This window comes from Blennius ocellaris, assembly GCF_963422515.1.
Source record: "Blennius ocellaris genome assembly, chromosome: 23".
NCBI classification, from domain to species: domain Eukaryota; kingdom Metazoa; phylum Chordata; class Actinopteri; order Blenniiformes; family Blenniidae; genus Blennius; species Blennius ocellaris.
Window position 1 is genome coordinate 18,398,560 of NC_137672.1, and position 17,902 is coordinate 18,416,461.

The 17,902-nt window shown below is 42.9% G+C and overlaps 2 protein-coding genes across 6 annotated transcripts in view; one reads left to right on the forward strand and one right to left on the reverse strand.

Annotated features, from left to right (window-relative positions):
* Positions 1 to 814: 814 nt before the first annotated feature.
* Positions 815 to 6,915, forward strand: mfap3l (microfibril associated protein 3 like). Its single transcript, XM_080518981.1, has 3 exons — positions 815 to 959; positions 4,501 to 4,936; positions 5,865 to 6,915. The coding sequence occupies exons 2-3, from the start codon at positions 4,588 to 4,590 to the stop codon at positions 6,773 to 6,775; spliced, it is 1,260 nt and encodes a 419-aa protein (XP_080375107.1). The 5' UTR covers positions 815 to 959; positions 4,501 to 4,587; the 3' UTR covers positions 6,776 to 6,915.
* Positions 6,916 to 9,679: 2,764 nt separating this feature from the next.
* The window catches only part of clcn3 (chloride channel 3), a 30,936-nt gene continuing 22,713 nt past the window's right edge, over positions 9,680 to 17,902 (reverse strand). For 4 of the 5 annotated variants that reach the window (XM_080518973.1, XM_080518976.1, XM_080518974.1 and 1 more), the window contains 2 exons: positions 16,442 to 16,517; positions 9,680 to 12,755 (listed from right to left, as the gene is read on the reverse strand). In XM_080518973.1, coding sequence (XP_080375099.1) covers positions 12,546 to 12,755; positions 16,442 to 16,517 — 286 coding nt within the window. In that variant the 3' untranslated portion in view covers positions 9,680 to 12,545. The remainder of the gene's footprint in view (positions 12,756 to 16,441; positions 16,518 to 17,902) is intronic. The other variant, XM_080518975.1, reaches the window with a different exon arrangement.

Consider the following 17,902-nt stretch of genomic DNA (forward strand, 5'->3'; position numbering starts at 1 on the left):
AAGCAGCGTAAAAACATCTTAAGTATTAAGTGGGAGGTGGCAAAATAGCATTTTGTGTTTCTTGGAGGTCCCAAGAGGGGGGGGGGGACCTCCAAGAATTAAAGAATTAAAATATCTTTAAAAAAAAAACAAAACAGTAAATATTTTTCTTTTTAAATACTGTTAGAATTTTGCCTGTTTTTATTTTGTTTGCCTGGAAAATTATTCTGTTTATTTTTTTGGTTTGTTTTTTAATAATTTTGTTTTGATTTAATCAATTTTTTTCAATATAGTTTTGTTTATTTCTTAAAATATTTAACAAAAAAAATTTTTTTTTTTACTTCATTTAAATACAATGGTTTATTTTTAGGATATTTTTTGTACTAAAACTGCATCATATTGTTTTAAATATTTTTTTTATTTCAATTTCGTTTCATTTGAAAATATATATTTTTATTTCCTTTTATTCACTTTTCTTGTTCCATTGCTCCTGCCAGCTTTATGTTTAGTGTTGTTAAAAAACATTCTTAAATAATATCTAAACAGCCAATATGTTTATTATTTTAACACAAAACAGTTGTGCTTTATGATTCCGTATATATGTTATATACTTTATTTTCTGATGAAAATGTAGATATTTTCTGCAGATTCTACTTGAATAAAGCCTCTCTGTACCTCACATGACCAAAAAGTGGACGTAAGCATGTTTAAACAGTTATTAGAGCGAAACGGGAAAAAAAAAAAAAGCATTTTAAATCGATCGTCTGCATATTTGGTTGTAACCGGAGCCGCTCGCTGCGGGGCCGGCGCAGCCCGGGGGGGCGGGGAGGGGAAGGGGAGGCTCGTTCCCCCGCAGCGGAGCAGAGCGCAGAGGCGGCGGCAGCAGGGACGATGGAGGCACCGGGGGGGAACTAGCTTCACCACGACCCGCCTGGACTGGAGTGTTTCCCCGTAGCTTTGCAGCGCAGACGGACGATGACGTGAGTATTTTAACGTTTTATTTATTATATGTCTGGTTTTTTGTTTGTTTGTTTTTTAAGGCCTGTCGGTCTGTTGCCGTCGACGTTGCAGCATTTCTGGGTGGAAACCCCCTGGCCTCTGTTAAACATTCCTATTAATCATCTTTTTTTATCATCATATACGTATATAATTATAAGTAAATGTGCGTTTTTAAACCTTTTTTCCGTCTTTGCGGTTGAATTCCGTCCAGCCCTCCCCCCCTTCTCTCTCTAAGCTCCGATGATCCAGCACATAGTCGCCTCCCGCCGGCCTTCTCCTCTCGCCTCCGTTAGGTTTAAACCTAAACACCTCCGATTAAAAATGTCAACAGTTCCGTTCTTTTCGGGGACTTCGGCGTGTTTTAACGTCGATTTTACAACCGGCTGGTTGACATGAGTCGGTTTTTAACCAGACATCCGCCGGGAAGGCGACGCGGAGCGGGTGATAGACGGCTCCCGCGCTCCGCTCCGTTATATGTGGACGGAGGGTCGCTTTTGTTTTCCTGCTGCGGGAGGAAAAGGAAGGGAAAAAGGCTCGTTTGTTTTGTTTTTTAATCCACAAAACTTCTCAAATCGACCCAGTTCACACTGCTGGAAGCTCCGTGCGCGTATATTTCGATTTTAATGTGTGTTTGGTGTAATAATGACCGCGTTTTAGCCGCTTTCTGAGGCAGCTGTGACTCAATGACGCTTTAAAACGCAAGAATTTAAACATATTTTCTATTAAAACAGGCAAAATCTATTGTTTTTTAAAAATCTTGTAACAACTAAAGCTCCAAGTTAGGAATCACAAATAGTCTCATTACTGCAATTGTTTACATTTAATGATCTTTTCATGCACGTTTCAAGAGGAAACGCGTCGTTTCATAAAGGTTTTGAGTTCACACGGCAACGTTTTGAAAACTGCCCGTTTCTACAGACATCAGAAACACTGAACATGTTGTAGTTTTCATGTTGGGCCACTGGTGGGTGCTGTTTGGCAATGAAACCACACACTATGCTGAGTTTTCATTGGCTCTGGGGGCCGTTGTCATGGAAACAAACCCCTCCCCCCCCAAAAAAAAAACCCCCAATGAAAGCTCTTCAGTGTTTATTTACTTAAAATGGTGTAAAAGGTGGTTTTAGATACAATCATGTCGTCGACTCGCTCTTCGGTTTGAATCTGATTTGAAATTCAAACTTTTAGATTTGAATGTTTGAACCCAACGAGTTTGAGAAAATTTAAATCAGTTTACTCATGTAGTTCTTCTGAGAGACGTCGTTCCTGTGGAAATCAAGGTATTATTAAAGTGTCTAATGTTGTTTTTCGAGAAGTACTTTTACTCCACGACTGAAAACAGACGCCACTAAAAGAAGTACTTTGTTGTTGATCCTCACTTTGTATTTATTTTACATCAATTTCCTACTAATTTGACGATTTCTGTTAAAGTGGCTAATTTCAGGTTTTAGTGTCGAAAAGTAGAAATAGCAAATTCTAAATACTTTTACTCACACATCACTATAATGTACATCATGTAATGTTTTTAAAAATGTAAATAAAACCGGACTATTCCAGTATTTTACATTTCTATCCATGTTTTTCCAGTCATTTATAGATACTTCACGTTAGAAATTTGCTTAAATTATAGATATTCTAGACAATTTTTAAATTTGCAATCAAGTACTCGAGTACAAATTGTCAATCCACCGTGAAACGCATGTATTAGTATAATTTGGATTATTGTGTTAACGCTGAAACATTTTCTGAAGTGTGTGTACATTGTTCTTTTTCCAGCCACTCGCTCTCCACATTGTATTGCAGCATTAATACTTCAGTTATCTAATCAGTGGAAAGTATTCGGTTTACACAAGATAAGATAAGATGCTCTTTATTGTCCCCAAAAGGAAGTAGGTGTTGGACGTCGGCGTGTTTACACAGAGAAAACAGCTGCAGCGTGTGGCGGGATTAATTATCTGCAACTAAATCGCTCACACGTCTCGAGAGTTTGACGACGACGAGGTTTAAGACGAGAACCATCGGAATTCCAGGGGTTTGAATATGTTAGCAGCTGCAGTTACGACCTGTAAGCTGGGATTTTCTCTGCTTTGATCCCCAACGTGAGATCAAAGTGGGTAAATAAAAATTTTAAATATTATTTGTTGTCGATCACCAAATATATATATATATTTTTTTAATCTAGTTAAAAAGCTTCCTAATATGACGTAAAGAGCAGTAATAATGTAAGGCAGGTGTTTCCTTCCCCGAGACCGAGGCCCTGTTACAGTCAGTTTTGTTTCAGGTGTCCGTTTCCATGACAACCGTCATCGGAGCCGCTGAAAACACAAGCGTTTTTTTCTTTTTCATTTTTTGGAAATGCTCAGATTCCGTCTTAGTAGAAATCAATCCAACTTGGCAGTTTATTTTGACAGTCACCTTAATACCAACCTAACTTGGTAGTTTTATTTTGACAGTCACCATAATAACAATCCAACTTGGTAGTTTTATTTTGACATTCACCGTAATAACAATCCAACTTGGTAGTTTTATTATGACAGTCACCATAATAACAATCCAACTTGGTAGTTTATTTTGACAGTCACCGTAAAAAAAAATCCAACTTGGTAGTTTTATTTTGACAGTCACCGTAATAACAATCCAACTTGGTAGTTTATTTTGACAGTCACCATAAAAAAATCCAACTTGGTAGTTTTATTTTGACAGTCACTTTAATAACGACCGAACTTGGTAGTTTTATTTTGATAGTCACCGTAAAAAAAATCCAACTTTGTAGTTTTATTTTGACAGTCACCATAATAACAATCCAACTTGGTAGTTTTGTTATGACAGTCACCGTAATAGCAACCTAACTTGTTAGCTTTATTTTGACAGTCACCATAATAACAATCCAACTTGGTAGTTTTATTTTGACAGTCACCGTAAAAAACAAATCCAACTTGGTAGTTTTATTTTGATAGTCACTGTAAAAAAAAAAATTCCAACTTGGTAGTTTTATTTTGACAGTCACCTTAATAACGCTCAGATTCAGTCTCAGTAGAAATCAGACGGAATGCAACTTTTCTAAAACGCCGCTACTTCTCTCTGTGTGTGTGTGTGTGTGTGTGTGTGTGTGTGTGTGTGTGTGTGTGTGTGTGTGTGTGTGTGTGTGTGTGTGTGTGTGTGTGTGTGTGTGTGTGTGTGTGTGTGTGTGTGTGTGTGTGTGTGTGTGTGTGTGTGTGTGTGTGTGTGTGTGGTTTCGTTACATAAACAACCAACAGCGCCGCCCTGTGGCCCGGCTCGGCTATTACAATTCTGCGTTTTCAAAAACATCGTGTTCAACGTGCGTCAATGTCGATTTTCGAGTTCTGTGTGCGGGCGGTTAGCGCCTTTGCTAAAGCTTTAACGAGTCGCCGTCGTCACGGCAACGCAGACGGCGAAGGGTCGTCTCTGGTTTAACGCCTCGTCGGCAGTTTCCGTTCTCGGCCGGTTCGGCGCAGCCGGTTTGTTTCGTCCCCGAGACGACGTCTTTGCTTCTCTCTGTTGCAGCGTGCGGCTTCCCGGCGCGCCGCCGATTCCCCGACTGCCTTCGCCCACCGAGAGATAGCCGGCGCGCAGCGTGGCGCCCCAGGAGGTATGACGGAGCCCCGCCCCCCTCGGGACTCGCTTCCACCGCCGGAGAAAATGCGCCGGGCCGCCGGACACGCCTTCGCCCTCGCCCTGGTCCTGGCGTCCCTCGTCGCCCCCCCGGGCGCCGCCGGGGCCTCGACGACACCGCCGCCGCCGCCGGCGGACGGGAACGCCACGGAGGCCGCCAACGCCACGGGCGGCGTCGGCCTGGTCCCCGCGGCGTTCACCACAGTGAGCCAGATAATTGCCCGGGAGGGAAGCTGCGCGCTGATTGATTGCAACGTCACCGGGGAGCCGTTCCCCAGCGTCCAGTGGTTCAACTCCCACGGCGCCCGTCTGGACACGGACAGTGGCGGTGAGTCACCATCTTATGATTTATTCAGCGGCCGGGGCGGCGTCGGGTTCCCGGCGCCGCCATGAAAGAATAAACAGGGGCTTTGTTTTGTTTTGTTTTGTTTTTTTCTCCCCTTCGGCGCCACGGCCTCGGTTCCTCCGGGGGATTTTTTAATTTAGCAGGAGACTCGATGAGGTCTCGTTTCCACGGCGACGGTTAAATTGAAAAAAATATTTTTGTATTTTTATTCAGAAAAGTTTCAACGTTTAAAAAAAAAAAAAAAAAAAAAAAAATATATATATATATATAACAACAATCCAACTTGGTGGTTTTATTTTGACAGTCACCGTAAAAAAAAAATCCAACTTGGTTGTTTTATTTTGACAGTCACTTTAATAACAACCTAACTTGGTAGCTTTATTTTGACAGTCACCATAATAACAATCCAACTTGGTAGCTTTATTTTGACAGTCATCATAATAACAATCCAACTTGGTAGCTTTATTTTGACAGTCACCTTAATACCGACCTAACTTGCTAGCTTTATTTTGACAGTCGGCAAAAAAAAAATTTTACTTGGTAGTTTTATTTTGACAGTCACCGTAATAACAATCCAACTTGCGAGCTTTATTTTGACAGTCGCCATAAAAAAAATCCAGCTTGGTAGTTTTATTTTGACAGTCGCCATAAAAAAAATCCAGCTTGGTAGTTTTATTTTGACACTCACCATAATACCAACCCAACCTGGTCGCCTGTCTACTTTACAAACATTGTTGTTGTTTACATTGTTCTCTCCCATGTGTGTGTGTGTGGCTGGTTCCTACCACCACAGAGCGCCACCTTGTGGCCTGACTGACCTCTACTTCCATTCAACGTATTCATTCCAGCCTTGTTTTGTTTACTTCCTGTGCACCCCCCCCCCCCTCCCCCCTCCCCTCAACCCTCGCAGGCGGGAAATGGTGGCTGCTGGACGGCGGCGTCCTCAACATCACCGCCATCGAGTTCGCCGACCGCGGCAAGTACACCTGCGTGGCGCGCAACGCCGGCGGCAGCGCCAACTGCACGGTGACGCTGCGCGTGGTGTTCACCAACGGCGACATGGGCGTGTACTACATGGTGGTGTGCCTGGTGACCTTCACCATCATCATGGCGCTGAACGTGACGCGCCTCTGCATGATGAGCAGCCACCTGAAGAAGACGGAGGCGGCCATCAACGAGTTCTTCCGCACCGAGGGCGCCGAGAAGCTGCAGAAGGCCTTCGAGATCGCCAAGCGCATCCCCATCATCACGTCGGCCAAGACGCTGGAGCTCGCCAAGGTCACGCAGTTCAAGACCATGGAGTTCGCGCGCTACATCGAGGAGCTGGCGCGCAGCATCCCGCTGCCGCCGCTCATCATGAACTGCCGCACCTTCATGGAGGAGATCCTGGAGGTGGTGGGCGTGGAGGAGATGAGGCACACCTTCGTGCGCAGCGCGCCGGAGGCGGTGGCGGCGGCGGCGGCGGGCCGCATGGCGTCCATCGGCGCGCGCGACGTCTTCACCATCCTGCAGGAGCGGGAGCGCGAGAGGGAGCGCGGGCGGGAGCGGGAGCGCAGCGGCTCGCCGGCCGCCGACTCCGACAACTCGTCCGTCCACGAGCAGCCGCAGCACATCGCCATCCAGGTGTCGGTGCACCCGCCGCTCGCCGCCGCCTGCCTCGAGGAGGCGCCGCTAGCGGAGGCCGCGCCCTCCTCGCCTCCGCCACCGCCGCCGCAGGCTCCGCCCCTCCCCGAGGAGACCGAGGAGGCGGCGGCGGCGGCGGCGGAGGACGAGCCGACGGGAGACAAAACCCCGCAGGTGTTTTACGAGAGTCACGTGTGACGAGGCGAACGACGGAGCGACGCCCCGGGTCCCCGCTATGCATCCTCACTCAAGGACAAACAAAAAAAACAGAGACAAACAAAAACAAACAAAAAAAAAAAAGTCCGCACACATTTCTAGTTTCACGTTCGACAAGCAAAGCAAATCACTTTTTCCATTTGATCTGTTGGGACTTTGATCTTTTTCTTCTTCACCCTGGACCTTCATGCTCGAATGTACGCAGGAATGTAGGGCGACTCTTGATCGTGTGGCGTCTTGGGTGTGGTCGTGGTGGGGGAGGGGTGCAGGGTGTGGGGGGAGGGGCGGGGCTTTTCTCCGTGTGATTCTTCTCTTTATAAATTTAATTAATACTAAATAGAAAGTGGATGAACTAATCCTGAGAGTGTGTGTGGGGGGGGGGGGTCATCTTCCTGTTGAAACTTAAAAAAAAAAACAATGTATCCACCAACATCAGCAATTATCCCAGCTTGTAATCCCGCTCCTCGCCACACGGCGGCGCCTCCAGTTGGCAGAGTGAACACTACAGGGACTCTCTACTGCCCCCCCCCACCCCCCCACCCCCCCCCCCCCCCCCCCCCGGGACAAACACCGCCACTGCTTCACCTCTTTACCGAATTGTACTTTTAATTTTTTTTTTGTGTTAAAGCTCCGTTTCTCGCCAGAACCGCCGTTTTTTCACGTCTCCGCGAAACGACTTCCGTGTTGTCCTGCTCACGGCCCCCGATGCATGCTGGGAAAAAAAAAAAGAGTTTAAAAGTCAAAACGGCTCCCGGGTTTCATGATTGTACGGCCTTCAAGTGTGCAGTTCTACCGTTATATTATTACGATGGCGTCTCCCCCTCCTCCTCCCCCTCCTCCCCCCTCCCCCTCCCCCTCCCCCCCTCCCCCGAGTAGAAAAGAGCGTCTTCTTTTCCTCCGTCTCGTGAGTGTGTTTGTTTTCTAAAGCGTTCTAATCAGACTCCGGCTTCTTTCCTGCTGCATGTGTACGTGTTCCGACGCCGACATCTTCTGGGACTTGACGTAGAAAAGAAAGGAATAGAAAGGAAAGGAATAAAGGAGTGGTTTCCTCTCTTCTTCCTCTGCTTGGCCGTCGGTCCGTCTGTGGCGGAGACGAGACGGACTGGACGCCGTCCTGCTTCTCCTGGTGCTCCTCAGATGCCTCTTTTCTTTTGTAGTGGAATAAAATAGAAGCGCCGCGCTTCAAAAAAAAACATCAAAGACGTCTGGGTTTGTTTGTTTGTTTGTTTGTTTTCAACATTTCAGTTTGGAAAATAAAGGTCAGGCGATAGGACGACCTCAGAAAGGTGGAAATGTTTTGTCTTTGTAGTTTTATTTTGACAGTCACCTTAATACCAACCTAACTTGGTAGTTTTATTTTGACAGTCACCTTAATACCAACCTAACTTGGTCCTTTTATTTTGACATTCACCTTAATAACAACCTAACTTGCTAGCTTTATTCTGACAGTCACTGTAATAACAATCCAACTTGGTAATTTTATTTTGACATTCACCTTAACAACCTAACTTGGTAGTTTTATTTTGACAGTCACCTTAATAACACCCTAACTTGGTAGTTTTATTTTGACATTCACTTTAATACCAACCTAACTTGGTCCTTTTATTTTGACATTCACCTTAACAACCTAACTTGGTAGTTTTATTTTGACAGTCACTGTAATAACAATCCAACTTGGTAATTTTATTTTGACATTCACCTTAACAACCTAACTTGGTAGTTTTATTTTGACAGTCACCTTAATAACACCCTAACTTGGTAGTTTTATTTTGACATTCACCTTAATAACAACTAAACTTGCTAGCTTTATTCTGACAGTCACTGTAATAACATTCCAACTTGGTAGTTTTTATTTTGACAGTCACCTTAATACCAACCTAACTTGGTCCTTTTATTTTGACATTCACCTTAATAACAACCTAACTTGCTAGCTTTATTCTGACAGTCACTGTAATAATAATCCAACTTGGTAGTTTTATTTTGACAGTCACCTTAATACCAACCTAACTTGGTACTTTTATTTTGACTTTCACCTTAATAACAGCTAAACTTGCTAGCTTTATTCTGACAGTGACTGTAATAATAATCCAACTTGGTAGTTTTATTTTGACAGTCACCTTAATACCAACCTAACTTGGTACTTTTATTTTGACTTTCACCTTAATAACAACTAAACTTGCTAGCTTTATTCTGACAGTGACTGTAATAACAATCCAACTTGGTAGTTTTAGTTTGACAGAAAGGAATAAAGGAGTGGTTTCCTCTCTTCTACTACTTCTACCACTAATACTTCTACCACTAATACTTCTACCAGTACCACTAATACTTCTACCAGTACCACTAAGCCCTTAGTCCTGTTTCAAAAAAGAGCAATTAGAATCATCAGTAAGAAAGGTTCTAGAGAAAACACACCAATCCTTTACTTATTGAAAATAAACGTCTTAAAGTTAAGGACCTTGTCCACTTAAAAATTTTGATTATGTGGAAAGCAAAACAAAAAAAATCGGCAAACGACATTCAAAGTCATTTTGCTGCACAAACCGTTTTGCCAGAGGAGAAAATGTAATTTTCAAAACATGTTTGACGTCGTTGAAACAGAAACGTCCATCTGTTCATGGAGTCAAACTGTGGAACTCTTTTAAGTGTGGAATTTAAATATTCAAGTGTTTTACAAATGTAAGGAAATGTACAAAGAGAAAATTCTGAGAGACGATGGAAAAAAAATTGACTTTTGTTCATATATGGATGACAAGTTTATATATATATATATATATATATATATAGTGAAATGGCATGACATAACATGAACAAACAAATAAATAAATAAATAGAAACAAGTTGGAGGTGAAGAGTAAAAATCAAGGCATGAATCATGTGCAACTTGAATCCTTTTAATTTGAAACGAAATGTAATCTTTACATATTCTGCTTTAAAATGTACAGTGGAGTCACACATGAAACTCCTCCAGAATAATAGTCATAATAATGTGGAACTCTATCGACACGACGCATAAATTAAAATCCAGATCAGTAGGAAATACAATGTTAGGCAACACACACACACACACACACACACAGGTAAGGCGCTACGTCCATCCAGATGCAAAACTTGAAAGAGGCTCATGACAGCGTGTGAGAGAAGTTTTTGACACTGAAGTTTATTCAAGAAGACACCAGAGGACAAAACAATCTGAATCAAGACGACTCGGTTGTACAAGCGTTTCGAGGGTCGACGTGGAATCTGGAAACGCGGCGGCGGCGGCGACTTTTCAACGGTTTCGAGTGGAACGGGAAAACTTCTGCCGTTGCCGAGCGACAGCGCCACCTCGTGGCCTGGCATCGACAATCGTTTGCGTTTTCGCCTTTTTTTCTGTGTAAACGGACGTTTTTTTTTCATAAAAATGCTGCCGAATTTTCTGAAACAAAAACGTCTGGAGGGGAAAAACCCGGCTAGCAGCGGGCGAACTTCATTTATCGGAAAGGAAGAAAATTTTTTTTACTTCTCAGGAAAACGTCTTTGTGGCCGTGAAGCATGTTGTAAAGTGCCGTTTAAAAAAAAATTTAATAAAAAGAAGGGGAAAATATTCATTTTCTTGGAAGCAGGTTTAAACCAGTGTGTGTGTGTGTGTGTGTAAAGACTCAATTCCAGTTTGGTTTTGTCGTACTAACTCGTCGGTACTCGGGGTGTGAGTATCAAAGCCACACCCAGGAGAAAACATTAGTCTGTATTTTAACAATAAAATGAATAAAACCAGTGGCGAAATTCCCAAAAAATTTCAGAATGAGAGCAAATAAGGTATTAAAGTGATTAGAATCAAAATATACTGAAGAAAATATAGAGGATAAATTCAAATTCTGATTTCAAGACTGTTTGAATGACAAAATAGTCAAAGCAGCAGGTAAGAGACAAAATCGCTCAAATTAATATGAAAGTTTGAGAGAAAAAAGGCAAAAATATCATTTAGAATTTAAAGTTAAGGTTAATATGTTTTAAAAAAAAAAGAGGAAAAAGTCCAAAAACAAGCGATCAAATCTCCAATAAATAAAACAAATAATAGAAAATGAAGTTTTGACGTTTAGGATGCAACTTCAAGAGCACTTTGGAAGAGCAGTTTAACGATAGAGTTGAAATACAGACACAAAGAGTTTCATCCATGATAAATTACATCGGAAATCTTAAATATAAACACGAATATTGCCCCTCCCCCCAAAAAACAAACCAAGAACTTTGAGAATACAGTAAAATTCTAAACATTCAACACTGATCTGCTGAAATCCAAATAAAATTCCTCATATTTTTGTCCTCGGTGCGGCTCGAATACGTCAGAGATAAAAGGATCAAAGAGGAAACAAATAAACAGTTTGAGATGAAGGACGTCGGACTTTTACTTCTTCCTCACACTCGACCCGTCTTTGAAATGAATGAATGCCTGCCACACACACACACACACACACACACACACACACACACACACACACACACACACACACACACACACACACACACACACACACACACACACACACACACACACACCTGGTTCAGAAATAAACACTCATAAGCTCACAGATTGTTTTTTTACTTCCAAATTTGTAAAAAGAAACATTTCTTCCTTTAAATACAAGTTCCACCTTATCTTCCTTTACATTCTCTCTCTCTCTCTCTCTCTCTCTCTCACTCACTCACTCAACTGGAACTTGTGGTGCGACTTTATGCACTGCAATACGAATTCTGACCTCCGGGGGCAGTGTGGGACACACTAATTCCCGTAATTCGACTATGTGGAGAAGCAATCGTCTTGACAAAAATAAAAACTTAAAACCTATCAGGAGGCTGTTTTGGGAACCATTTAAATAAAAAGGTTCTCATATTGAGAGTCACAATTTAGGTTACGGACCCGACAACGATAGGAAAACCAGAACAGACACACACGTCGACACAAAGAGATCAAAGCCGGGTGAAGCAGCTGCAATCACGAGAGGCCGCCATGTTTTTTTTGTTTTTTTGGAGGGGGTGGGGAGCAGGTTTGCGTCCTCTCGGTTACCACGGTAACCAGGCTGGAATGTTGCGGTGCTCATGAAACACACACCCACACACACACACACACACACTCGGTCTCACACACTTCACGAGTAAACAAAGTACGTTTGTCGAGGACGGACGGGTAGAAGTGTGGCGCTTCTGGGTTTTGTTTTTTGTTTTAAATCATTAAAAAGGAGAACCTGGAGGGTTGGAGGTCCCTCATCGCCTCCCTCTTCAGCGGTTCATTCTGACCTTTGACCCCAGCCAGGCCTCGTTGTCCACCGCGACAGTGGACGGGGGGGGGGAGGGGCACACGAAGAGTGCAAACAGGGCTGTGTGTGTGTGTGTGTGTGTGTGTGTGTGTGTAGACAGCATGCATGTCCGCGGTGTCTGCGAGTGCAAAAGTGTATTTTTGTGTGACTTTTAAGTGTGTGTGTGTAAAAAGTGCATTCCTCATGTGTGTGTGTGTGTGTGTGTGTGTTGTGTGTGTGTGTGCGCCTTCAAGCCGTGAGCTCGTCGTGTCGCCAGCAGCCGGACTGACAACAACAGCAATAACAACAATAATAACCATGATGATGATGATGATGATGATGATGATGATGATGGCAGTCCGTTGTGGCGCCCTCTGGTGGCCGCTCAGTCTCTGAGGCGCTCGCCGCCCCCACCGGGGACGTTCGGCTCTACAAAGCTGCAAAACTCAAAAAACTTGAAAGAAAACAAGGTCCAAATGTCAGCGGTGGGAGCTGTTGAGGAGGTACACCTCCTCCTCCTCCTCCTCTTCCTCCTCCTCCTCCTCCTCCTCGCCGTCGCCTCCTGCCCCTCCCCCCCAGCCGTCCTGGAAGGAGCGGATCAGTTGAACATGATGGACTCTGGATCTTTGTTTGCCATTTGAGCCATGTGACGAAGGATATCTTTTTTTGTGATAATGCCAAGAAGCCGCCTGCAGGGGGAGACAAAGGACGAGAGGATTTAGAGACTGGTGGGGGAGGGGAGGGGGGGGGGGGGGGCACGAAGGACACCGGAGTGTTTTTGTTGGCGGGGAGGTTTTGATTGGATTCACGTTAAATAATTATTTTCATTCAGCCAACAAAAACACAAAACCCTGAGGAGGAGGAGGAGGAGGAAGAACAAAAGGATCAAAGCAGGTGAGAAACGACCCCCGGCCACTCGTTTCAGAGCGGGGCGTCGTTTTTTTTTTTTGCTCTGGAGAGAAAAAGGAGGAGCTGCATCCTACAGGAGGAGGAGAAACGTTAGAAACCCTGGAGGAGGAGGAGGAGAAGACGAGGCGCTTCAGAGGAGTCGCAGTCTGGAAGAAACGATTTCTCCTCTTCTTTAAAGTCAAAGATCAAAAGCGAGACGAGTCACTGCAGAACAAAGTTCAAAGTTAAGTTATCTCATCTTGTAGATTAACATCAACCTCTAAAAGTTGAACCATTTTCAATTAGTTTCTTATATAAAGGAGTCCTAACCTGCACCATCTTGTGGTAGAAACTGGTATTACAGGCAAGTTAAAAAGTAAAAAGTCCACATTCCAAGAATAAAGTGAAAACATCAAGAAGGAACTCAAATTGTTGAGAATAAAGTTATAGGCTGGTTAATTGAAAAAACTCATTCTCAACATTTAGCTGTTTTTTAATAATCACAGCTGCTCAAGTCAGTTTAACAATCGTTTCCTTTATTATTAATATTTTCTCTTTCATCTTCAAAGACTATTTGAATTTAACTGCAGTTTAATGCAGATAAAAGAGATTATTTGGTTTCAACAAAATTATTTGTCTTGCAAACACATTATTAGCATTTCAACTTCTCTTCTCCGTCCACAGGCTGATGTAAACATTTCACTAAACTAGAACAACGTTATTTCTTTCCATTTCTTATAAAGTCGTCTTTCAGGTGTCAGAATGTGACGTAATGTTAATGTACTTTATTGTACAGAAATGTGTTTTGTGACTCCCGTGAAGCCGGCGTCTCCTCCCTCCAGCCCCGCCTACGTTTGTTTAGTAACTAAACATGTTTCTAAATATATTTCCGCTGATTAAACCCCTGATTAACGACTACAAGTCGTAAAGATTAAGAAAAATACATGTGGAGCAGTTAAAAGTTCACTGAGGGCAGATGTGGGAACAGCTGGAAGGTCAACAAACACACCGGAGGTGAAGATCTGAACCGACCTGTAGGGGGCGCCACCCCCGGCCCCCCCGTCCTGAAGTGTGGGGGGGAGGGGGGGGACCTACAGGTGAAACCAGCAGGGTCTCGTCCTCCTTCAATATGTTTTTCTTTTCTTTACGTTGTGACATTAAAAACTCAAAAAGCCGCTTTGAACGTTTTCTACGTCAAATATTAGCGGCTGAGAAATTAAAAATACTTAAATTAGTGGAAATAAGAGCCCGTTTCCATTCGCAATGGCAGAAACACTGAAATCTCAGGAGGCCACAACAGAACAACAACGGCAGTAAACAATCTATTTAATACTTTTATTTTTTTAACTCTCTTCTTTCAAAATGTTCCCAGGATTTTATAACAATAGCAAGTTGTACGTGACACCACCTGGTGGTACAAGCAGGTATTTGCTCGTGTTAATTTAATATCGGTGAGAAAATGCAACTGTTGTTTCCTCAAAGTTTAGCGTTTCAATGAATAAAGTTATTGGAACTTAAGTTAACGAATTAGAAAAAAAAAAAAAAAAAAAAAAAGTTCCACCTCGGGAGCCGTTTTCTAAAAGTTCTGTCGTCAGTGGCTCCGAGTACCGTTGTCATGGAAACGGACAAGTTTGGTCTTTATTTGATTTAGCCGGTGCCGAAGTGGTTTTGTGGCGTCGGAGGACGAGACGCCGCCGGCCGACAGGAAACTCCGCCTGGTTAAAGGGCGGAGGGTCGGTGATGACATCACAGGGGTGTCGGTTCACCGCCACACGCTGGGAAACACTACCACACCACGCTGCCGCTACGGGACGACGACACACATGAACGAAGGGGCGGAGCCACAGAGGATCGTCTCAGATCAGACCCCTTCCCCCCTCCCCCCCCCCCACCCACTGCTAACACGCTAACACAACACGGCGGCTAGCTACTCGCCAAGTGGACGCTAAGGCGACCGCTCAGATGTCGTCGATCTGTGGAGACCCGGAGGGAGAACCGAGAGGAGGAGGAGGAGGAGGAGGGTCAAAAAGAAAGAAAGAAAAAAAAAGAAGAAGCCGTTAATGAAGACAGAAAAACTTTCCAGACTCAAAGGAGTGGTGGTGGTGAGGAAGAGGAGGAGGAGGAGGAAGAGGAGGGAGACGTGGCTGCAGACATGCTGAAGGGGGTTATTCCTCTACTCTAGAGCCACACTGGACTTCCTGCAGGGGGCGGAGCCTCGACGCCGCGATGCAGGAGGAGCCTCTTTCAGTCGCTCCTCCACGAACACTAAACGTCACTCAATTCACCTTTATTCTAACACTTTTCTACACTTAATCGATAAACTACGGCCTGATTGTGACGCACGCGTTTGTTTTGTTGTTTATTTTTGATACATTTCCAAAAACACCATTAAAATCTGAACCATTTTCTGTTGACCGATGATGTTTGTGTTTCCGACTCTGGTTTGATTTAATATTTTGGATTTAATTGATGCAAATAAGTTTCATCTTAAAGCTCTTAAGTAGAAAAAATATTGCGTTTCAATGAAATAACAAAGATCAGATCTGAAAGAGGCTCTGCAGCGGGGGTGTCAAACATGAGGCTAAACATTTTTGTCCTAATTCGTCCACTGGGGGGGCGACGTCAAAGCACGAGTGTCGCTTTTAAGAAGGGACTTGACAGCGAAATGAAAATTAAATTGTGAACATGTGAAGCGACAGATGTTTGTTATTATTATTCTGGGCGCGTGCAGTGAGAGCGTTTTCAAAACATCATATGTTCTTTAAACTGGCGTTAAAATAGAAAAGTCTTGAAAGATTAAGGAAAAAAGTTAGTTGCATTCTTTCAAAATAAATGCTGGGAAAATTAGTTTGAAAGTTAAACTTAAATTTGGACATAAATAGTGAGATATTTGATCTGAACAAACATGAAAATTATGGTTTTGTACTTATATATTGCAAATACTGTACATAAGACACACAGATATCTGTAAAAAAAAAAAAATCATGTTTTTCCTCTTTTTGATGGGATTTTTTGACACGTGACTTTTACTCAGGTGGAACGTCGAGTCTGAAAAGTCTAATAAGAGCAAATTGTGACTTTAAAAACAGAATTTGCACTAAAAACGGAGTAAAAACTCAGATTTGTTTGATCTTTTTGTGCTCCTTTGATCTAAAAGCAGTTTGACACCCCGGCTCTACGCTGACGTCTGTGACAGTTCCCACCGAGGTCCTACGTTACCGGAACCCTGGAGAGCTTCCTCCACTGAGGATGACTGGGGATGAAGGTCAGGCCCCTCCCCCTCCCCCATTACCCCCCCCCACCCCCCAGTGAAGACGCCATCAGAGGCAAATCCACAACCAACCGACAGGGAAGGCCAGAGAAGAGGGGAACTGTCAACCGCGTTCTCATGCGTCCCTCCCACGAGAGGCGGAGCCTAAGAGAGGCAGGCGAGGCAGGAGGAGGGGGAGGAGCCACGTGTGTGTGAAAAGGGGGCGGGGCTAGTCACCGGCGGCGGCGTGTGCTGCTTGAGCTCCTCCAGATGCTCTAATATATTCTTCTTTGTGATGATGCCCAACACAATCCTGAAAACACACACCTGTTACTGGGTACACTGGCCCAAAACAAAACAAACAAACAAATAGAGGAGCGAGAGTGAGAGAGAGAGAGAGAGAGAGAGAGAGAGAGAGAGAGAGAGACTCAAACTCAAAACGACACAACAGAAGGAACAAAATGCAGTTAAATTAACTTCAAACTTGTTATTTTTAACCGACAATAAGTCCAGTAATTCTTTATTTTATTCCGTGTCAACAAATGTCTTTTTTCTGGATCGAACCCGAAGCTGAAATATCGATATTTACTTTATAGATACACATTTTTTAAATTTTTAATAGAAACGTGTGATTTATCTTCTTTTTTTTGTCGCTTGTTTTAAGTGAAAATCAGGAAAAAGCTCCATAAATTCCAGATGTTTGTAATTGTTGTCGTTAATTCACGTCGGTTACAGAATAAACGATTCAAGACGTCGACGAAACACAGAGAAACATTTCTTCTGTGGTGATTTCTGGACTTTCTGGAAGCTCAACACATCAAATTCAACATTGATTAATGCCTTTCTTATGACTGTTAATTGTTTAAATTTACGGTACGGTTGTGTATTTCTGATATGATGCTTCAGTGAGGTGTGACAGGTCGATTGTATAAACTTGTTTTTTCAGCAAATTACTGAGATATTTAAGGTATTTAGAACTTTTAAAGCTTGGCGGTGAAATAAGTGTGATTTTGATCCATTTGGCAGAGTTTACTAAATATAAACAACTTAAACAATAAAGTCTCATTTGTCTATTTAAATAGAAATTGACTATTGTGATAGGTTAAAGGTTCTCGATCTCATTGTTTGTTTTTACATTTCGCAGTTAAACAAAGGTTTAGAATAAAGAGGATCGAACTAAACTTGTTTATTATATTGTTTGCATTTTTCTTTTGTATTTTACATCAATTGCATATTTTGACACTTTGATGTTATAATGTAGGAATAAAAAAAACAAACAACATTTAATCTAGTGGTAAATGGATTTTATGTAATTATATAAAGCTTTTCTAATATGTAAGCGTTCCCCAAAGCGCTCAGCTTTAATGAGATTTGTTGGCGACGGAAGAAAATATACATTACCTGGCTTATTATTTAAGATACAAAATGTAAAAAATAAATAAATAAAAATGCAACAATTATATAAAATAAAAGTAAAACATGAAAATAAATACACACTAAAAAACAGCTGCTCAGTCACTTCCTTCACAAATGAACCTGTAGTTCCACTCTCTCGCCACCAGGGGTCTCACTCTCCCTCAACCAAACCTCCCCGGTACCTGTGACGTCATGTGACTTTCACCTTCCTCTCCTCGGGAGTCGCTCTCGCTCGTCAGGAAGTGCAGCGCTGAGATTAGTCCCGGCCATGCAGGATTACAG